Source organism: Fringilla coelebs (genome assembly GCF_963513975.1).
Source record: "Fringilla coelebs genome assembly, chromosome: 15".
NCBI lineage: Eukaryota > Metazoa > Chordata > Aves > Passeriformes > Fringillidae > Fringilla > Fringilla coelebs.
The window spans coordinates 10,590,494-10,614,306 of NC_140041.1; the positions used below are offsets into that span (position 1 = coordinate 10,590,494).

Below are 23,813 nucleotides of genomic sequence, written 5' to 3' on the forward strand. Positions count from 1 at the left end.
GAATGAGTTTTGATCTGTTATTTGCTTACAGCAAGCAGTACAGTTTTCATTGTTTTCTCTATCAGACATTAATGAAAGACAGAGTGACCCCTTGGGTACTGCCAGCCCTCTCTCTATCAACATTTCAGAAACTGGTCTTAGATCTCCTCAGAGATGTCACATTTAACTTTCTCTCTTCCCTGGCAATGGGCACTGACTCCAAGGTAAAGATTACACTAATGCTTTGCTTAGACACTTAGGCATGGAGAAGAACAGAGCTTGAGACAAAAGCTTCAAGGCAGAATGCTTCAAAGCCTAATGACAAATGGTGATGTGTGATATTGAATTTCAGAGGACTGAATGCTGCAGTGCTTTTTCAATGTTCCCATTAAATGCTCTTTTCCTTTGCTCAGCGCTGGAAAATGAGGCGAGGAGGCTTTTAGGGACAAACCATGGGTGCTCCTGAGCTGCAGACAAGAAAGAGCAGTGTGACCAGGGCTGTGCAGAAGGGCAGGAAATCTCTGATTGAAATGGAAGCACTGGCAGTGGAGGGGATTGCCTGGCTCCAAAACCAGCCACTTAAAAGCATTGAGTGCTTTATCTCCTGGGCAGAGTCAGTGAGGTAATGCATCAGGATCTGCCAGCTCAGGCAAAATGTTTCCCAGTGCTTCTGCATTCAGAAACCACAGTGGGAGCTTTGCTGGCCCTGGGATCCCTATACATGGCAGTGGTTTTTCCTGGTGCTGCTGTGTGTACCTCTGGATATAGGAGGGAAATTGTTCTTCCCTCCAGCCTATCAGTCACACTAAGATAAAAAAGGCTAAAAAAACCCCATAATAAAATCACACAGCAATCAGCTCAAATAATGAAGCCACCAAAGCAGCATTTTTGAGAGGCTCAGGTAAGTATTGGCACCTCCAAAAGTCCCTGCCCTGTGCCACAGGGGATTAAATAAGAGACATGAATATTTATCTGGAATATGGAAAAGGTCTCTCGAAGAGTTCAGTGGGAATTGAAAGGACCCAAAGGAAGAGTTTTACATATAGGAATAAAGAGGGTTTTTCAGAGACCACTGTGGACCACATTGAGTGATCACTTTTCCACATTTCTATTTAATTTGACGTGTGGCAGCTCTCTCTGGTAGCTTAACATGTTATATGCATTGTGGGGAAACACTTCTGAGCTCTTATGGCAGAATGAGAGTTTTCCTTAGCATAGTTGCTCATAAAAGCAGGAGTTTCACTCCACAGATGATAAAGTAGTTTTGTATTTTATAAACATATAGAAAGTTGCTTCTGATAGAAAACACTGCAATAGAAAGACTTTTCTTTTTAAATTTTCTATTATATTGAACGGAGAGGAGAGGAGAGGAGAGGAGAGGAGAGGAGAGGAGAGGAGAGGAGAGGAGAGGAGAGGAGAGGAGAGGAGAGGAGAGGAGAGGAGAGGAGAGGAGAGGAGAGGAGAGGAGAGGAGAGGAGAGGAGAGGAGAGGAGAGGAGAGGAGAGGAGAGGAGAGGAGAGGAGAGGAGAGGAGAGGAGAGGAGAGGAGAGGAGAGGAGAGGAGAGGAGAGGAGAGGAGAGGAGAGGAGAGGAGAGGAGACTGTCTTGGACAGAAAAATGGTGTCAGCAGAAATAAGGAAACTTATGGCAAGACAGCTAAGAGACAGAGGTCAGCCTCAGATGACTGGAATTAATTGTGCAGAAAGAAACCAGTATCTCTTTTATTACTGAAATAATTCTATTTCCCTTAAAAGTACAGAAATCTACCACTGAGGCAAAAGAATGAGCCACTCAGACAGGATCATCTCACTTTGCTAATGTACCCTACACTGAATAGCCAGGGGCTGTGGCAGGAAGGCAAAACTCTTTAGTGAAGCAGTGAAAGCAGATAAAACCCTGCATATCAGAACTCACAACGTGATCCTGGGACTCTACAGTCCTGAAGTGCTCCTGTCGTGTCCTCTCAGCTTGTGCCTTCCCTGTCAGCCTCATGGCAAACTTCAGGGTGTTTAATCACTGAGTGTGAGCTGAAAAGGAGCTGCATAAATAGACTTTCAGGAGAACATTGGGGATGTCAAGAGACGCTGGCAGGGGCAGGGAGGAGCAATTTCTCTTTCCATCATGTAGCTGCATTCGTGTCCTTGGAGCAACCTTTCTGGGTTCATTATTAAGCATTTATCTTTTGATGTAACTCTTTGCTCCTGCAAACATTTATTAACACATTTTAGGCTGCAGCACCTGCTCACAGGAACCCTGGGCTGGGTGTGTAATGCTTCAAATGCCAGAAACCTGAGGGAAAATGCTGACTCAAAAGAGCCATCCAAAGGGTCTCAGTTGGCACCTTGTGCCTCTGAATTGCCAGCCCTGCCCATGGCAGGAGGGTTGGACCTGGGTGATCTCTAAGGTCCCTTTCCAACCCAAAGCAATCTGTGGTTCTGTGTGGTCAGGAGCAGAGGAGCAGTGCTCCTGCAGGGATCCACACATTGGAAAAGCCAGGTGGGATCTGGACCACACACCAGGTGTGCTCTGGGAAGTTAAAGCACATCAGGATTGTCACAAAGGTTTCCTGACACCTCCCAGACACACACAGCCTGAGCTGAGCCATGCCCGTGCTCCTGCAGGACCAAAGCCAGGCTGGTCTGGAAGGGCAGGTGAGCTTTCCTTGGCAGCTTGGCTGTTCTTGAGCAAAACCAGAGGGGAGGAGGAAGGGAGGGAGGGAGGGAGGGAGAGCTGGGCTGGCTGCGCAGGCAGCTCTGTGCTTCTCCCAGCAAAGCCTTCACCAAAGGAGAGATGGAATCATCCTTTCTCAGCAGGTCACTGAACACTGTGGGAGTATCAGCAAACATTGGCAGGGCTGGGAAAAATTCAGGGAAAGGTCAAAGCAGGATATTGCTGCTTTTCCCCTGAAGGGTGAAAAATACACTGCCATTTCACCAAAGAGGATCAGATAAACTAAGAGGTAACATATCTCCACATGCAAATAAGAGGGGAAAAAAATCACTGAATGTATTAAAACAAAACACAGTTTCTTTGCTTTTGTAACACTTCTCCCTTTTCAAGATTCTTTTGATATTTTAGGCACTTTTAAGACTTGAAGCCTAAATAAAGGGTCGGCATTTACACTGAATAAAATACTTTTCTTGAACTGAACATACTTTTTTGGGGGCAGGAAAAAAGGCGGAAAATGTGTCAAAACGTTTTTTTTATCCAGTAAAAGACCTGTTACAGATTTGTTTCACTTGATGCAGAGCAGAAGATGACAGAGCTCAGAGGGAATTCCTGAAGTTTGCTGGAAAACACACAGTGCAGGGAAAGACCAGCACAGGCAGAAGCCTTTCCTTATCTCTGCTCTGTGAATGTCCAGTGAACAAAGAGCCCTTTGTTTTGCAGAAACTATTCTGAAACCTCAGCAGAAGCAGGTGGGATATTCTATATATTATGTATTTATTTAATGCTCTGGGGTCAGAAAAAAGATTTGCCTTTAGCAAATGCATGTGCTATTGAATTCTGTCAGCTGAAATTGTCAGGGGTACATATGGCTGGGACTTGGTTCACTCTTTGCTCTTGGGGCTGCAAGAGAGGCAAATAAAACTGCAGAAAGTTTAAGAAAGAAGTAGAAAAGTACATGCCCTACTGCTAATGAAGTAGAAATAACAAGTAAAGTTCCATTCCAAAGACCCATGCTGTGACACTGGGACATTTTCACAAAAAAAAAATCTGCTTTAATTATAGTTAAATTCTATCCATGGCCACGGGCCCTGTTTTAGAAACACTTTACACCAGATAACTTGACAAGAGACAGTAAAAACAGGTCCAGATTCCTTTGTCCAGATGCAAAAGAAAGATTTTCATGGATGAGAGAAAATTCAGCTGATCGAGTCTCATTTCAATGGGATCTAACCACAGCATGAAAGGAAACAGGACGTGACAAAAGGTCCTCTGAGGTATTGCTGCAGACACCCAGAGAACAAGGAAATGTCCCTGCCCTGAGGATTGCTGCAGCTTTCCTCTGTCCCTGGGGTCCATTTGATTGTCTAATGGCATCACACAAATATTCATGAGGTTCTTGCTCATCCTGCAGATGAGCTTTGTGGCAGGCTTGGTGAATATTCAGTCCTGCTGTCTGGAGTCTGGCTTTGGCATTTTTAAACCTGTAGCAAAGGGGAAAGGTTTGTATTTGTAAGCAAGGCCCAGATGAGCCAGGATTATCAGGAAAAAAACCCAACTAATTGTGCAGCTTCAGCCTCTGAGTTAGGGCATAAACCCACAAGTATTTAGAACAGTTATTAGTAATAAATGGCACCTTTCACAAAACCTTTCACATTGTTTCCTTCTGAACCAATCTGTCTTTGTTATTAGAACCATTTGGCAGAGGGGAAATGCTCACACCAGAACCCAGGATACTCACACATTCCCCAGTTTTATTGAAATCCAATATCTGGATTTGCTAGTTGACCTGAGTTATCTAGTCCAAAATTATAATTTTGAACACTTAAAACCTTCCATTTAAACCTTGCTTTGCCTTTAAGTTTCTTTATAATTTGACTTTTCTGAGACAAAGATAGGGCTTTTTGGGCTCAGAATTCTCCTCTAGGGTAGGGAATAAGGTGGTTGGCTCTTTGGAAAACTTCAGTTTCTTCTTCTAGTGGGCTGCATGTTTTCTGAAGAGATTTATTGTTACCGTCTGATTTCTCCTCTTTTTACATATATGAATAAATCTTATCACTGAATTATTTATCTGAAAACAAGGAACTGAATTGCAAGTCCCAGCCTTTAACATTCCAGGATTTTCATATCTGTGCAAAATCAAAACCACTTGAAAATCCTTATCATTGAATTATTCATCTGAAAACACACCACAATAAAAAACTACCAAACAACAACGTCCCTTTAGTCTCTAAAAAAACAGCCACAGAGGGCACAGAAGGAGAGATTTGAAACATTGCCTATGGGGATTTAGGAAAAGTCAAAACTGGAGTCAGCTAAGGTCAGGTTTGTAGCAAACCATATTAATTGCCCTTTTGTATGGTAATTTTATTATTAATTATTAATAAAGAATTTTAAGCCCTTTCATCAGCGCTGTACATCCATACAATGGCTTTGATGTGGTCTTGTGCTCACTTGTCTGTATCTTGCTGGACATTTAAGACCCTGTGACATTTTGCAAATGAAAATAATTAAGTCTGCATATTACACTAACTGGAAATATTGCAGACAATATTCAGGATGGAGAAATGATTCATTGAAGCCTTAAGAGGATGGATGTATGTGCAGGAAATAACAAAATGAGATTCGTCAAGGAAAAGAAAAGAAATTAAAACATCTGGGAAAAAGGAAATAATCAGAGTCACAGATTTTAGTGGGAGGAAGGAACCTTGCTAATGAAATACTCAGATATAGAAGTGCATTCTGTGGGGAAGGGAAGTAACTCCTTCCCTTTCCAATCTCTGTCAAAACCTCGGCAACATGCAATTAAAAATGTAAAAAGAAAAATTACACGGATAAGTTTTAGAGTCCAGAATGGCCACAGTGCTTCCACTGATATTAAATTACATTTTACATTATTCATTGGCTCTCCCCTGAGCAAGAGATACTTTTCTTCCCACCACCACTGTCCAGGCCATCAATGACTTCACAAGACATCAATTACATATTCCTGAAACTAAAAAGTGGGGAAAAAAATTAATGAGGGCTTGCAGAAACAATAATACAACTTTCTGAAAGCCCTTTTGATTGAGACCTTGAGGCTTCTCATCAGATGGTAAACCACAACCCTGTCCTGTTCCAAGCCATATCTGTGTGTGTTACAGCCACTGGGGCAGTGAAAAGTCAATGCCTGTCCTGTGAGAAATTCCTGAACTGAAGTTGTGGATGTGAATCATTCATCTGGGTTACCCAAGTGTAGTTTTCCATGGGTGTTCAGGCTGTGGCTGTGCCCCAAATCCTGCAGGATAACTGCAGACTGAGAGCAGAGATCTCTCACCCATCATGGCATGTGGCACACAGGCACTCCTTGCTCTCCTGCTGCCAGAACTTCTGGTCACTTCTGGGTTGCTCCTGCCTCTGCTCTGCACCTTATTTTCCTGTGCTTGTGTGCAAAACCCAGGCTGTCCCAGGTAACCTTCCTAAGGATGCTCTAGCGGAGCTTCTTTGGGGCAGTGTCTGTTACTGCACATTTGGGGGCCAAACTGTCCCTTCAGCACAGGCAGGACTGGCTCTCCTAACCTTCTCCAGGCTGCTGCAGCAGTTAATGAGAGCTGGGACTTCTCATGCCCTCAAGTGTCTGAGCCATGTGACCCACACAGTGAAAAGTTATAATCTAATGCAGCCATGAGTATTCTGTTCAGAGCATCCTCCATATGTTAATTATTAATAATATAGTTATGAAAAAAGTTCCTGTTCCAGCTCTCTCTTAAATAGGATTTACACAGCCATCTGGTGTTCTGTTTAATTCTTATTTTTTTTCCCCAACCCAATTTATGTGTCTTACTGTTAATTCAATTAAAACTCGTGAAAGAGAAAGGTGCTCTGGCTTTGTGGTGGTTATGGACGGAGCTCCTGAGAAGACAGAGGTGGGCACTCAACATTTGCAATTAAAAGAATAGAGCAATGGTAATTTTGCCACTGGGAAAGAAGGGAAATGAATGTCACCTCCAACAGAGGAGCAATAGCTGTATACCTACAGAGAAGCCACAGCTTTACACCTAAAGGCAAATGTTGACACAAGTCCCTTGCCAACATTAAAGAGAGACAAGAAAGGATCCTATTGGTACAGACTAAAATGAGAACATAAAATATGTGCATCTGTGCAGCTGATATACAGCAGCAGAATGGTTTTCTTGTAAGACATCAAAACTTTCATTTTCTCACCGTTGGCTGTCCAAGGGTACTGCCAACCTCTGAACCTCTGCCTCTCAAAGTAGAAATCATCTTCTGGCTTAATTAGAAATGAGTTCACACAGGGAAAAAATGTGTGCTTACATTTCAAGTACCTGGGTGAAAAGAAATTTGTTTGAATGTTTCGAGAAAAGAAAAAGAAAAATCCCTATAAAATTTTCAATCAAGAGCACAGTAAGCTTTCAGATGCTGTCAACCTGCATGAGCAGCAGCTGAGGCAGCCCATGGCCCCAGAACTCATGGTCCTTGGGGTCAGAACTTCAGCTTAGCAACTCAAGCCACTTTTGGTCATAATCCACCAAAACCACCTGTCCCACCTTAATGCTGCTTTTTATTTTGCCACTTCTGTGAGCAGCTGCTGGAGCCCACCAGAGTTTGGTGTCACTGTGAGAGCTCCCAGCCTCTGCTCCAGTGTCCCAGTGAATACCTGGGCAGTCTGGCTGCAGCATCATCAGGGTGCTTGGCTGCTCCTCCTGCACCCAGCCCTCCTGCTCCCTGTGCCCCAGACCCTGCAGAGCTGGAGGAGAAAGAAATCTCTTCTGGGCTGAAGTGAGAAAGTGCAAAGCCAGGGGAGACAATGGTAAATTTGCAACAATCCCAAAACATGGGCTTAAAATTCAGTTCTTGGAATCCAGGACTCAGTAAATGCTTAAGTGTTTGAAAAGTGTTTGTTCTGCTCTTGAAAAACAGTTTCCATTTTGATAAATTTCAAGGAATCATTAAGACAGCTGATCTAAACAGAAATATGCCTCTGGAAAACTTGGTCAGAGGACATTTGAGTGAATTTTTTCAAAAAATCCTGGAGTACAGAGTGATTATTTAGTTCTTCAAAAAATGTGAAGAATAACAGCAATGCACTATTTTTATAAAGACTTTATAAACCACTGTAATTTTGGGGTTTTCCTTACTGCAAAATATGTAGAAGCAGAGTTTCTTAATTCTTCAAGTGTCTTTTATAGAAAGTCCTTGAATTAGAGCCTAAAGCTTCTCACCATCTTCTCACATGTGTCAGTAGGATGCTTTGCAGAAGGAAAGAAAAGGAAAAAAGAGACCAACAAATGGAGCCTGTAATTGTTGATGCCTCCTTGGATGACTTTACAAGGTTCATCTCAAACTTTGTGAATTAGGAAAAAAGATAATGATCAATAAAACCATGTCCTTTCACTTGACCAGAGAATTGCTTTTTTAAAGTTGAAAATGAATGAGGTAACAGGGGACTTTAATTGGAATTACAGGAGAAAAAATGCAGAGACATTTCCATGAATATGGAAAAAAAGCTGCTGTAGGTACCAGCTGCAGGTTTATTGAGCAGAGGAGGTAAGAAGGCTTCAGCTCTGATGTGAACACAAGATTTTCCTGAGACACCATAACTGCAGTAACTGCTCTGTGTGAGGACAGTGAAGTAACAAAGAAATTTGGAAGAACAAGGAAGATTTTAAAAGATTTTGCAAAGGCCTGATGAAACTCTGCAGATGCAATTGCTCTTCTGTCTGAGGGTGGGAGTCCTTGACATCTTTCCTAGACTCTAGAAATAAAAATGTGATGAAATACAGACTGCATCAGCAGCTGTAAAAGTAAAATAATGGATATTAAATAATAATTTTCAATGTGTTTCATGGTTCTCTGCAATTTTTCATCAAAGAAAGTCTGTTGTAGGCACTGAGTATTAATATGGAAATGTGAATTAAGAAGCTAATGGTAGAAATATATTTTTTAAGCATCAAATAGTTCTTAAAATTTCCCATGCGAGTGCAAATATTTAGTCTGGATATGAACTTAATGAAAAAATAACTCATAACCACTAAGACCTCTTTCTTTTTTTTCCTTTGTCAGACCATTCTGAAGTCCCTGAAGTTGTTTTGTGTAAAACTCCTGCCCAGGCAGGGTCACCCCAGAGCACACGGCACGGGATTATGTTGGGACAGCTCTTGAATATCCCCAGTGAGGGAGACTCCACATCCTCTGGGCAATCTCCCAGTGCTTGGTCTCATGAACAGTGAAGAAATTCCTCTTCATGTCCAGGGGGAACTTCCTGGGCATCAGTTCCTGTCTGATGTCTCTGGTCACTCTCAGGTGTGAGCAGGACCAGCTCCCTCAGCCTTTCCTCATAAGAAAGTGCTCAGTGCCTTCATTGTCTGGGTGTTCTGCTGGACCTGTTACAGGAGCTGCACATCTCTCTTGGACCGAGGAGCCCAGAACTGGACAAGGTCAAGTCATGATGAGTCATTAGCTTTGGAAAAGTGACTTGAAATTTACAGAATGTGTCCAAGAATCAGTTCATTAAATATGCATAATACTTCACCCTCCCTCTGACCCCTCTCTACAACAGGATTTCCTTAAAATGGAAATGGATTTCAAATCACAAGATCTGTACACATAAACCTAAATATCTCTCAACTGAATAAAAAGCTTGCACCTGAAATGCATTGCCTCTTAAGGAATTAATTACTGTGCTACCATAACACAGTGCCTTTGTTCAGCCAGTGGGACCAATATCAGTCCATTATCACGTCACTGCCAAAGCCAAAGCCATTTATCTGAGTGGGTCTGTGACTCCCCCAGACTGAACTGTCTTGTTTTGGAGTCAGCAGTTAAATACTCATCTTACACATAGACACATACCAGCTGCTGAAAGGAATGTGCTGAAAAGTGCTGACCTGAGAGCCGTCCTGAGCCTGCTGAACGCTCCCGTTCATATCCTGCAATCAGTTTGACACTTGTTACCAGTGTGCAACAAGTTGCTGTGGTCCACAAAGGATGCTCAGCTCTCCTGGGCTTAGGGAGATATTTATACATGAAAATGTCCACTGTACATGACCACCCACGGTGCTTTAGGTCAATGTTCATGCACTGTGAAAAGCTGCACATACAGACAGGGTAAGAAACGGGCAAAGTCCCTCTGGAACCAGGTAAGGCAGGGTGGAAGTGCCCAGAGCAGCACAGCAGCTCCAGCTCGTGGTCTTGGTATCAAAAGGATGGCACAAATTTTCAGAAGGATGAGTGAGCAAAGTAGCACAGGAGAATTCACACATTGAAAAAGCTCAAGGTTCTGACACAGGTCCCTTGCAGCTCAGAATGTTCTGTGATTCTGTGACTGATGGTGCTCAGGTCATGGATCACTGGGCACTGTTCCATGATGAGGCACTATCTGTGTCTTTTAGATTAGTTCATTTTCTGAAAGAGCACCAGAGCAAGTTTGGCCTCCTGTTACCAAAGCAACAATTTTGATAACTAAGCTTGACCCAGCTTGTTGAACATCTGACTGAGAGAGACCTGAGATGTTCAGCTTGGTTTTGGTGATGGAACAAAGCAGAGACACAAATCCTAGGAGAGAACATTTGGCTCCATGCTACATGCTCCTGCATGAAAGCATTTAATTTCAAATATGTTTTAAGATTCTCTTTAATTAATGGCTTTCATAACAGGAAAAGACCTTCTCCAGCCAGCACAGCAGCACAGTCAAGAGGCAAAATGGAGCAGGTGGTGGGTTTGGGAGGGGAATGAGAGAGCAGATGTTAGCTCAAAAATTTGGAATGCTCTTCGAGTCCCGTAGCAGGAGCCCAGTTTCCATCAAAGCATATTGTAGCAGCAATTAATTGGGACCACCCAGGCCTAGAATTTGCCAGAATAACATTTTCCATTGACACAAAATACTTCTGTAAGGCTGACTAGTTGTTTCAAATACTTCTAGAAGAATTTCTTTTTCGCTTTGCAGATAACCCTCTCCATATTAAAGGATATGAGAAAATGCAAATCAAGCCACAAGCTGCTAAAATTCTAGGGACAGTCCTGGTCCCACTAAAATTTATCTTTTGTTTGTTTTTCTGTTGGCATCAAGGAAGCATAATTAAATGTGAAGACATCTTTCCCAGGCACCCAGAGGAAGAGCTTACCTTTTTGACCTCGTATTTAATAGCAAGTTTGATCCTGCTCAGACTGGGCCGGTGGTGCTCGGGGCACAAGTGGATGTTCACATCTCCATTCAGAATTGCCTCCACCTCTTCAGTGTCTCTGCACAGGTCCAGCACCCCCACGACAAAGTCCTTGCATTGCATAGATAACTTCCTATAGTCATTCTGGGGGAAAAAGGGGGAAAAAAGTTACTTAATTGTGTGCTGGAAAGCAAACAGCAAATGAAAAAAGGGAGAGAGATCAATTGTGAGCAAGGTTACTTCTGCAAAACTGCTGCCTGGAAGAGTAAGAAAGCATTTGATTTACACAGCATGTTGATGGCTTTTCACAAAAGTACAGGAACTCCTCCAGACTTAATTAGCAATGTCTCTATCAGCAGCATAGTTTGCATAATAATAGAACAAGTTTTACAGAACAAGTAAATAATTTCTAGGGAAATTTTGGTTGTAAGCAATCAGTTGATGTCTGCTCTCTATGTGGCGTATCTCTAGGAATGTAAAAATATGGCCAAAAAAAGCTAACTGCTAACTGGGTAAAACATCCAGCAAATTTTTCAGTTTAGATTCTTTCCTCGTAATTCTTTCGTAACTTTCAAGAAGTTTCAGACTGGTACAACAAGCTGGAGGATCACACAGAGATGTGTTCAAATGAATTATATAGCTGTAATACCAACTTCAGCCTCAAAACTTAGAATTTAGTTAAACATTCCTGAAAGAGCATCCAGATGAAAATTGTCACAACACCTCTCCAAGAAATGGAACTTCAGAAACTCAACATTATTTCCTGTGAAATAATTTCACTTTGAAAACCCAAATTACCCTTGTGGGGAAAGAGATAACCTGTACCTGACTTTACAGAAGACTAGAAGAGCAATTTCCCTGCCCTAAATTAAAATGTGATTGATTTTCACGTGCTGGCACTTAAAAAACGAGGAAAGAGCCACATCTGAGTAAATGTTGTAAATTAGAACACCATTAAGGCTACCATTCATATCATAACAAAATGGTGATATTGAAGGCTCCATGCAACAAATAGGAATAATAAGCATAAGACAAGCTCTAACTGATTTGAGAGGTCTTTTCAAATTAGGTTTGATGAGTTAATTAAATTCAGTACCTTATCTAATTAAGCCAGCAGCCAAAAGAAGGAGATAGTTAAACTTGGCTTTGATGAAGTGATAAGGGTAACCTGGCTTTGTGCTTCTGTATTTCCTAAATTATCTATTACATCATTTACACATAGCAACATATTAGCCTTCCTTGTTACACAAAGATCTCAAAGCACTGTGCAAACATTCATTAATTAGTTAGAACAGTGCTGTCTAAAATACTTAATTAGAGCTGGCTTAACTTCTTTGGTCAGTTTTTCCCCTTCAGAACTGAGATGCTAATGATTTAAAATCAGTTGCTTTAATGACTTTGCCATAGGTTTGAGGTTACTTCTCCCATGAATGTGTGAATGTGTCCCAACTTCACTTTTCGTGCATGGAAGAGCTGGGAGGAGCCCAGAACAATATAATAATCACAGAATAATAATCACAGGGAACCAGAAAGCCCCTCAGGGCTGCAAGTGGGGCATTCTCACAGGAAGGAGAAGAAGCCATTTCTGATCTGTGTTTAGGAGAAGGGGCTGAAGACAGCTGGGGAATAACAGGGATTTTACTGCTGACACCTGCAAGGTGAAACTTGTGTGTTTTCATCCTCTTATGTATCAAAAAAGTTTAGATCTGAGTTCCTCTCTCTGTCCTTGAGTGCTGTAGTCAGACCAGGGGCTCTAATTGTGTTGTTAATGGAGAGGAGCTAGAACTTCAAATCTTCATTAAGAGGAGACATGAGAGTACAACAAGCAGATCTTTATCTGGGTGAATGCCCCATTGCAGAAGCCAGGACACCAAGACTTCCATAAATGTGCCAAACTAGAGCACTAAGATTTAAGATGTTCTTATGTCTCAGGCAAAAGCTAATGGTCCATTTACATCTAAATCTAGTACATGAGCATTTTGTGCAGATAGATAGGATTTGTGGAGTTAATGTTTTCAAATACAGGGTGAGGTAAAGTCTGAAATGTAAAATGAAAGATTTTACTTTATGGTTTCAAAGCACTCCTCTCAAATCAATTCCATGCTTTAATCTTCCCCACACCAAGATGAATTTCAACAAATTGAAAGCTTACCTCTTCACTGAGAGAATGGATGGCCAAACAAAAATATCAGCCTCTAAATAAATACAGAAATAGTGAAGGACAGCAAATATGGATAGATCTGAAAGCATGTGTAGAGTGGCAATGAAATGCCTTGCTGCCACAAGTAATAGAGATGCTTAATTAGCCCAGCAGCTTAAAACAGCACAAGGGTGATAACTCTGCTGAGCTTTAATACCATTCTCTGTGTACTGTTTGCAAAGTTCACAAGCTCATCTCTTAACCAGCACATTTTAGGTAATTCTCATCACCACTTTCACATCATCTGAGCAAATAGTTTGTATTAGATTAGATTATTTTCCCTCTTCTCCTTTCTTTAAGGAAAGATGTTTAGTAGCAACTAGGAAAGTGCTTCCAAAGCACCTGCAAATGGCAGGTTCCCAGCTGGCAAACCCTGTCAAGACCCAGCTTTATGCACATCTCCAACCTTAATGTTTTTACTGGTTCTGTACATTTGTAGGAGCTATGGATGATTTCCTCAGTCAAAGTTTTTTACTCTGATTTTTAGGTAGACACAAGCAGCCATACATCCTATCCAAGACACAGGCTGTAGAAAGAATAAAATAAAATAAAATAAAATAAAATAAAATAAAATAAAATAAAATAAAATAAAATAAAATAAAATAAAATAAAATAAAATAAAATAAAATAAAATAAAAATAAAATAAATAAAATAAAATGCTCTCCAGCAATTCTGCAGCCAGGCAGGCAGGCAGATTGCATCTCTCAGGAGACTGCTCATCTGTTAAAACAAGTCTCAAAGATCACTGAACCTGCTGTGTATTCTGATGATCCTTTTTACAAAATCATTTGTCATCTTTGTTCTGGCCTCCTTTATCCTCACAGTCATCACAGAAAATCCTGATCACCCTGATGGCGAGAACACACTCAATGACTCTCCTCATGTCAAGGTATTTCTCTCAAGCACACATTATTCTTTACCTAAAAACTGAGATTAACAGAGTTCTGACAGCCAAGCTGCTCCTGATCCTGGCTTGCAAAGCACAGCTCTGGTGACACAGGCAGGAATTCTGTACCTGCACCCGAAATCCTGAATTGTGAGTTCTGATGCACGGGAGAAATCCCGAGGAAGCCAAGAAGATTTATTTACAGGCAGCATTCAAACTCTATTGGTGTTCATGCCAGCACTGTGTATCTCACACATTTGCCTGTATTTTGCACATTTGGAAGCATCCAAGATGCTGCTTTCCCTGCAGGAAGGAGGGCTGGGGCAGTGGATGGGAGGCTGCACCCCAGGGCAGAGATTAGCCAGGGGTGGGAGGAAGAGGTGAAGAACAAGGATGCATTTCCAGATACTTCCAGACACTGGTGAACAGTTACAGAAAAGTTACAGAACTTGGGGAAATGGCCCAAAGCTGTGTCAGGAGAGGTTTAGATTGGATATTACAAAAATATTCTTCACCCTGAGGGTGACTGGGGACTGGAAAAGGCTCCCCAGGACAGTGGTCACAGCACCAAACCTGACACAGCTCAGGGAGCTCAATACTCTCAGAAACATGATGGGATTCTGGCTCTGTGCAGGGCCAGGAGCTGGACTTTGATGACCTCTGAGGGTCCCTTCAAACTCACAGTAATCTGTGATTCTCTGGGATTCTTGTTACACCAGGGGCTTTGACGACCACAGCCCTGAGGACCTGTGACTCTGCCAGAACACAGAGGGGCAGATGGCCACTGTGTCTTGGGGTGCAAAGAGACAGCCCCCACCTCCCCACTGCCCTGCCAGCCAGGTCCAACCCCTAAAGCAGGCACTTCATGGCCCTGCTGTCTAAATAAGTTTTGTGGAGAACCATCCTGGCTGGGCAGTGGGGTCAGACATGTACCACAACGAGAAGCTCAGGGCTGGAGACACAAAACCCAGCTGAGCTCTCCTGGCAGGGCAGCAGAGCAGACACAGGCAATGACAATAACCCAGACCTTCCCAAGCTCCCCAGTTAGGTGCCATATTAGGGAAGTCTGAGGATTAGGAGGCTCATAAACCAGATGGATTTTTACACTAATGAAAATTGCAGATCACACATGAGAGATGCTGGGGCCTCACCCTGACAGGCTGAGTGCTGTCAAGCCTCAGGGAGGAAAATGAGGGATACAACCCAGTAGGCAAGAGAGCCAGTCCGTTTCAAATAACACATGGAAGAGAGTTTTATTTCCAATAGAGGCAGTGAGCAGAGCAGGATCAGGATAATGCCTGAGAATGTTACAATATAAATTTTTAAAAACTAGAATGAAATAAAAGGATTACAAATTAGTAATTTCCTGCTTCTTCTAACACTGTTGTGCATGTGGAGTTAAAAATGTCTAATTTTGCTGTTTTGAAAAGGCTGATGGTACTTGTCATTCACTGCAATTTCTCCAAGTACCCTATTATTATCTGTTGATTATGTTCTAAATGAACTCTGTCATGTCTCCACATCTGTTCAAAACCAACCAGATTTTTTCAGAAAAGAGCTCTTTCAGGTCAGAGGGGTGGAGTTTGAGTAAAAAAGTTAAGTGAAATGAGAAAAAGTAAGACGAGGAACCTATCTGGCATTGTGGGTAGCATGAAATTTGCTGTGCAAATGAAAGCTGTAGGCACATTGCACAGAGTATCTTTTTGTGTTTCTTTGAGCTCTTGGCTCTTTGTATTTATTCTACATCACACATACACATATATCAAGGAGAGAAATATTGCATTGCTTAGATTAGCATTTTGAGAAGAGACAGCAGGAAAAAAATGGAGAGTTAATTCTGTAAATATGAACAGAAAACTCCCCCAAGTAAAAATTACTGTAGAAAGAAAACAAAGCCGAGAGAAAGGAGGGGGACAAAAAGCAGAAATATTTCATGGAAGATTTGAAATGAAATTGTTAAATAAAACATCGTATCAAGTAGTCAAAATGCTTATAAATATTTACCAATTAGATAACACATGAAATATGCACAAGCCAGTACAGAAAAGTTGTGGGACAGATTTCCTTCAGGGTACTTGCAGTGTCTTTGGCTGGCCATATGTTTGAGAGTGAAAAGAAGGCCTGTGGCAGCAAAGGTGATGAGAGAAGATGCTGAGGAAGGGCTCTGCACTGATCCTGACCATGTAACTTTGCTGTGCTCTGAAATGCACTGAGCACCCTCCCAAAGAGGAGCTTTGCCAGCTGCTGACACTTTTGAATACAGCTGAGTGCATTCTTATTGTTTCCAGACTAAATGCCTACGTGCACAGTCTCTGCCAAGGCTGTACAGTTAATTCTCCAGAAAGCACATCCACTTGCTTTATGTTCTCTTAAGTGGCAGCACATCAGAGAATTAATGCAGCTCTGGGTACAGTGTGCCATACCCATGGGCATGTCTCTGAATTTCGAGCCCAGTGCTGGTTTAAAACATTTCCCCACTCAGGTGCAGGTTGATAAATGTTTCTAGAGGTAGGAACAGATGCCTCAGTTCATTTTCAAAATCATCCAGACCTTGACTTCTTAATCTCCAGCGTGCATAATATAATAAGCAATCTGTTCATATACAAGAGTTTGACATTTCACAAGTGTGACTCTGTTGCTTTCCAAGCAATTTGGGCCCTTCTAAATGGAGCCAAGATAAACATGGCCATGGTTTGTTCTCTGAGCAGTGCCAGGTTGCAGCATGGCAGAGCAGAGGGACCTCCAGGCAAAGGGGGATTTTAGATCCTGTCAGGAGACACCCAGAGATGTGGCCAATGTAAGAACCCCAGGACAAACCAGAATGTGTCTGTGTTGACATTATTGCTCTCCAAAGAAGCCCAGAAAACAACAGGATCATTTGACTGAGGACCAAAAATTTTCTGACTTCCAACAAGCCATGGAAAAAACATCCCTTGCATCATTACAAGGATTTCAATGGCAGTTGCACTGACTGATTTGCAATAAAACTTTTTTTTTTTTTGGTGTCTCTGTATTCTTCTCAGCTTTCTAGCTGCAATTCATCTCTTCATATGCACTGCAGAAGCTCGTCTCTGAGAGAGCACATCCCTCCACCAAGGGGATAGAGCAGTAAGGAACCATTCAAACCACTGACCTTGGATTTCATCTTGCACCTATTGACTGGTAGATACATCAAATACTTCAAGAAGCTCGACAAGGTGGTGGTAGTAATTCTAGCTGCGGGTTGAAAATCCTTTAGGGTTGTTTCCATGCTTTTGCAGCATCATTTGCAGGTCCAGGTATATGTTTAGTCTTCAGCAATAACATTCCAAGAACTTTGAAGTGTGGATTGTCAAAAGGACAGGTTTGCACCTCCCTGTTTCCTTTCTACTCTTTTGCACTTTAGCTCTTTTCTGCTTTAGCTCTTACAAGTCTACAAACTCTACCAATAATGCCTTCTGGGAAATTATTAATATTTTTGATAAATGTAGCTTCTGTGGGACCAAAACTAATGAATAAATTTTGGAAACTGTTTTTCATCAATAAAAACATTAGAAAAGGAAAAATACTTTACTTTGACTTCCCCTTGGAACAATTCCTTTAAAAGGTGTCTGGGTGGTTTTTTAAATCTAAAATTAATGGATGGATTATTTGGGCAAGCAAACACAGAAATCAAACATAATCCTTATAGTTAAGGACTGAGACTGAGAACAATTCCTGACTCTTCAACCAAAGTTTTAGATTAGAAATTTCAGAATCAGTCCACTCTCAGCCTTTTTTATTACTTCTATTGATTTTCTTTACTTCCTGAAACTTAAGTTTCCTGTACACGTGAACTCCCTCTACACTGAAATTAATGGATGATTTGACTTATCCAAAGTTCTCACCCTGAACAGAATACAGTCTTTCTTTTCATACCTAATGAGTTGCCAGAAAAATACCTCCATCTCCTCTACTCCTTTCCCCCAAAGTCACCTTCAGCCTGACAGGTACCATTACTGAGCATCCCTGTGCAGGAGCATCAGTGCTATTCAGCAGAGAGCCACCACCTCATTCCAAATCTCTGAAAACATTTCATTAACCTAGAACAGAAATTAGATTGGTTTACATTTTTAAAAAAAATTAGAATATTTAAAGTCTCAAGGTTTGGCATAGCAGCTTTTCAACATAAGATGGAATTTGATGCTTCAGGTACTTCTCTTTCCCATCACCTCAGCTTGTTTTCAAACACACATCACAAATAAGCCACAGCTTTTGATTCCTCAACTAAGTGAAAGATGGCTTTTTTCCTTGCAGATTTTCCCTAGCTCATTTGAATGTTTGTGCTGAAACACCTCTTTTCAGAAGATAAACTGTCAAGTCCCTGGATGTCTCATAAACAGGACAGAGGTTATTAGTGAAATGTGGGCAATACACAAATGTGGCCAAGGAGAGAGCCTGTCTCCAGTGTCCTGTCAACAACTTCTCTTTAAATGAAAACTATGCATTTCAAAATAACAAAATAATCATGGTTTTGTGGTTGAAGAAGAGTATAGGATCTGTTCATGTCAGCAGTAAAATCAAGCTCATGATGATGCAGTGCATTGCTCCAAATCCATCTTCATGACATTCAAGCATTTGCTCTCTCCTTGTGTGGGGGTATGACACTGAGAATCACCTGGGAGAAAAGGCCATCCCCACCTCATCACAGCCCCCTTTCAGGTCATCCTGCAGCTCTGATGTCAGAGATTTATCAAAGCACAGAGTTACCTCTGGGCCAAGCTTCTCATTTCTCATGCCATCCATACTTTTTCTCTCTGACATTTTCCCATGTATATTACATTCCTGATCTCTTTGTTGCAAGTTTCACTGGGGAAGATTTCTATTTCCTATACAATTTGAGATGAAATAGCTTCCTTGCACTAAAAGAATTAGCTGCTCTTCCTCAATTGTGTGGCTCTTTTCAGCTCAGCTGCTTGAAATCTCTGCGTTTCCTGAAAATCAGATGGGAAACAACCAAGAGAAAATAATGGATTTGAATTCAAAATAATTGTTTGCTCATGACAGCTTCATTTATCCCTTAGGCTGAGGTAAATATTCAACTTGCTTAAGGAACAGAGTTATATGTTCAAAGGTGCTCTGAGTCCCTTCTCTCACAGGAATTTTGGCTACAAGCAGCACATGAATATCAGGAAAAAGACTCCTAAATCCATCCTGCAAGTGACTGTTGGCTTAACTGCGAGCCACTGCAAGTGATATTAATAATTAAAATGACCTTATGTTTTCCAGGTCTCTAACAGCCAACTACCACAGTTCTCAATGCCCAGCAAGGAGGGCTTCAAATAAAACTAGTCACAAGCATCAGAGTGGGTGAAATTGTGGTTCCCATGGCGCATAAGCAGCAGCCAAGCACTTTGGAAAAATGTGATTCCAGCTGCTGAGTCCTGGCACAGAGCACTCTTGACTATATAGAAATTCTCCTCTCTCTAAGAAGAGCAGACCTAGAAGTTGTGCTGCAGAACCTTCTTGAGCAGAAATATGAATGTAAAAAGTGCATAATTATCTCTCTTTGTTCTGAAATGAGTTCAGATCCTGGAGTTTGGACAGTGAGAATGAAATGACACCCAGTGGGTAATGAGCTGTTTCTATGCTGCACTGGTGACAATTTCCCTGCAACACATTATATTCCAGAAAATTGTCATTTTTGATCATGTAAATGCCAAAACCCCATAGATACTACAGTACCTAGGACCATTTTAAAGCAATATGAAATTGTTTGTATACCATTACTGTTTATCCACAATTCTCTGAATAGTCTGTCTGGACTCAGTGAGGATAAGTTCATCATAATTATCTACAATAACAACAATTAACAACATAATGAGGGATAAACTAAATCACTTTCCATCTGCATCCTATTTGATGTCAGACTCGAGATCCTCAGAATGTGTTACTTCGTTTACATTCATTAATATGATATTGATTCCCTACAGTGCCTTGGATAAACGTACCTGACTCCATTCTCCCATCTGCTCATCTAACATCATTATTCTATTCTGAGCAATCATCCTCATTATGCTCATTTGTAGTTCCAGTAGATATTCCTTCCCAACGTGAATAATGAGCAGCACTCTTTGGAAAGCAGTCATCTTGCTCATCATGACCCTCCCAGCTCCTGACTATTCCCAAAGCCCAGTGCTGGTACCAGCTGGTTGGTTGGCCATTTGGTGGTACTAATTAAATGCAAAGCTTACCAAAGTTGGATTGGAATGATATCACAGCAGTGATCACAGCCTTTTTTGTCTGTTTTTCTCAACAAGAATTGGATTTTGGCTTTCTGAAAAATATCTTCATCTTTGGTGCTCTAAGGTGGACCCCTCTTGATACCAGTATTGCTGAGGGCAGGAAGCAGGAGGATTGTGTTGCTGTGCCATTTTATACCAGTGAGTGTAGTATAACAGCAGGGCAACCCTGACCAAGGGAGAAATGATGAGGAGGACTCCACTGATATAGTATAATGAAGTAAATAATTAGAAGGCTAACTAATTACTTTATTATACTATATTATTCAATACTATATTATTCAATACTATATTACACTACATCTAAACTGAACCTACACAAGCACTCAACTCAGCAAAATCTTGTGGCTGCTGATTGACAGTCTGCACACACGCTTGGCCCTGGTCGGCCAAGGAAACAGCACACCATCACTCTGGCTAAACAATCTCTATGTTGCATTCTACTTTTGCACAAGCACAGAGGCAGCAAATGAAATAAGAATTGTTTCTTCTTTCTCTGAGGTTCCTCACTGCAATTCCCAGAAAATATCCTTGGGAAGTTGTGCCTTGCTTTTCTCTGTGAAGAGAAATGCGACCACAGGTAAGTGTGCTGAGAAAATTCTCTATGATGAGTGGTGAGTGTGTAAGGGCAAGCTCAAAGCCAGGCGAGCTCTGAGCTCCCTGCAGAGGACCAGTGACTGGGATGGAAAGGCCCAATAACTCTTTCCTCTCCAACAGCCAGCTCAGGGCAGCAGGAGCCCTCCTTGCTGCTCTGCCATCGACAGCAGGCACCAGTGTGAGCACCAGGACTCATTTTGTCTTCCACGCTCAGTGGGCAAGAAAGGAAAACACTCTGTCACTGTTAACTAAACACAGGCAAGTGGCCAAATCACTGTCCCTGCTATCAGAGCTCCCGAGCTGGCAGCAGGGCTGCCAGGGAAGGCAGGATGCTCTGCTCCAGAGCACCACAGCACAGGGACAGGGCAGCCAGGGAGCAGCAGGAGGTGGCACTGAGGGGTTTGTCTCACCTTTATTGCTTAGAGGCTGGAGAGACAAAGGTTCATCCTGTGGGAGAATCCAGATCTTTGGGAGAGATTGTGCTAGGGATCAGTCCCACCTACTGATACACTGGCCCATCACACCTTGCTGTGACTGATCCGAGATGTGAGGTGTCATTCCTCATTTGTGTAAAGGGAGGAATCCAGGAGCAGGGGTCAGCCTTGGATCAGACTTGCTGGTCACCCCACTGCTTCACTGCACGTCATTCTTTCAAAGGCTGGAAGAAATCCTGGCTTCAACAGATCTGAAGATGATGGTCAAATGGGTCATGATTTTGCCAGCTATTGAGTTTTTCTCCCAGCTATTGAGTTTTCTCTTTAAAGCTGTTATAAAGATCAAAATGGGACAATAAGAAAATTGTGGTGAGCTGAACTTTTTACATTTAAATTTTGAAAGTATTTCTAAACGATTTGTATAGGGGTTTTCCAGCTCCTCAGAAATGGGCTTTTGATGGAGGATCGGCTGCTTATTTGTAAGGAAACACTGAAATCCCAGGAGAAAAATTACCCTAAGGCAATTTCAACTGTTTCCAGATTTTACACTTAAGCATCACAGTGATTGGCTTAGAAGCTTTATATGTAAAAATGTTTCTGAATTCCTTGGCAATGGTGAGGCAATTGCTGTGTTACTTCCTTATGTGACACTTTTCTATTACTCTCTGCTTCCCAGATATTTTCTCCCATTAATGATTATAAGAGGATTCCATGTTATTCTATATTTTTATGATCATGTCTGTTCCTCACCTAAACTAAAGTCCTGCTCCAGGGACGTGTTCAATCAAGCTGGAAGCAGTAAGATGTAAGTGCTGCAGTTGCAATGTTGCTCATCCTTAACTGAGTAGGACTAAAAATGACTTCCCTGGGAGCTGTAAAGGGTAATAAACATTGCACTGATGGTGTGCACACTGGCATTGCCAAAAATCTCACTTGCAGTAGCATCACAGGAAACAAAAGTATCCCAGCCATACTCTCTGGGAGACTCAGATATTTCCAGGGTTACATCTGTCTTGCCATCCTCAAAGGTTGAAAGTTTCCTTCAAGTTTTGGAGATTTATTTTTAAGGGAGCAAAACCCTTGAGACATTAATTCAAATATTCAATTTTCTTTCTTTTCAATTGTTTATGCTTTGCTGTGTAGAAAGAACCTTTTCCCCCTTTTCACTCTTTCAAAAGAGAGAATGGGCTGGTTCCCTAGGAAAGTGAAGAAAAGTTTTTCCTGCATATAAAGTATTTTGAGAACTTTAAAGAGGTTTTCTTTTAGCTGGGAGATTTTAACAATAATGTCACTCCTAAGGTAGGTGAAATAACCTTGTGGGCAGTGGACATTATCCAATTTTATGTGATGGCTCAGCGGCTTGTGCTGCCAAGAGTTACAACTTCCATGAAAAACGTTCTTCATTTTCCCAGGTACAGGTGTGGGTTGTAGATGACTGAGTTATACCCTTCACTGTGAATCAGAGCACCTACTGCTCTGCTTGACTGTGAGCAGACATAGACAGATGCCAACACACCTTCACACACACAGATACAAATCTGGATTTCTCAAGGCAGCTCCAGACATCCCAGCTTTGGCAACGGCTCTACCCCCCTCTGAAAAGCTTTGAAGATTTTCTTCTCATGCAACATTTTAAAACCATTTTTCTTGGGCAATATGCCAGGCAGAAAATTATTTAATCACAGAACCTAAAAAGGACATTTACCAAAACAACTCTCAAAATATAAAGGATATTTTTTAGTTTATAAATATGTAGAGAGCAACATAAGAGTCACAGATTTGGTGGATTTTAAGGGTAGAAAGACTATATACATCCTTTTTCCTCAGTCTCTGCTACATATCCTTAGAAAAATGTAACCATGAGCAATTAATTTAGCTATCAAGACAAAACTGGTGTAGCAGCTATTATTAGTGAATTTGTCTCTGAAAAAGAGACAGCACAGAGAATGAGTTCCTTCTGCACAGAGTGAGTCTCACTCAGTGAGCCAAACACTGATTTCACTAGAAGGCTTAAATCTCTTCTCCTTCTCCCAGGCTATTTCCATTATCACTTTTAATTTCCTCTCTTATTTTAATACCTAATTTGCTCCAACAAGAAGTTAAACTTGTAACAATAGGAAATTTGTTTTCCTGCTTTACTGGGCCTTGATTCTTTCCTGTACTATGAGTTGGGTAATTAATTGGTTGTACCTGTTTATGCATTTGCTTTGCACAAGTGAAAATTAAAATAAAAAATCGTAGGTTCTAAATGTGTGTTTTCATGGCAGTGGGGAAAATTGGCTTATAGGTGAGAGGGGGGAAAAAGGATCAGTTCTTTTTAAAGGTTAAAAACCACCAAACCACATCCCTGATTCCATCCCTAAGAAAAGAGATAATATTGTCGCTAAAGATTAACCTGGAAAAATTAATATCCAAAAAAAATCACTTGGGAGTAGTGATGTTCCTACACTCATTTGTACTGGTGATGCTTAATTTTCAAAACAGGCACTAGGTAAGACTGAGAGCTGTGCAAGAGAAATAAAAATGGTAATAAAGGGCAAGGAGTACATTCTGCCTACCAGACCAAATTTCTGAAGTACCCTGCTGCCTTCTCTTCTTAAAACCCAGCAAAGTGAAACATGAGGAAAA

The 23,813-nt window shown here is 41.5% G+C and overlaps 1 protein-coding gene across 2 annotated transcripts in view; it reads right to left on the reverse strand.

The window, feature by feature from the left end:
- TRPC7 (transient receptor potential cation channel subfamily C member 7) overlaps window positions 1-23,813 on the reverse strand; it is a gene marked incomplete at both ends in the record, with an annotated part of 232,195 nt that overhangs the window by 201,822 nt on the left and 6,560 nt on the right. For both annotated transcript variants that reach the window (XM_084215539.1, XM_084215538.1), the window contains one exon: window positions 10,769-10,951. In XM_084215539.1, the coding sequence (XP_084071665.1) occupies window positions 10,769-10,951 (183 nt within the window). The remainder of the gene's footprint in view (window positions 1-10,768; window positions 10,952-23,813) is intronic.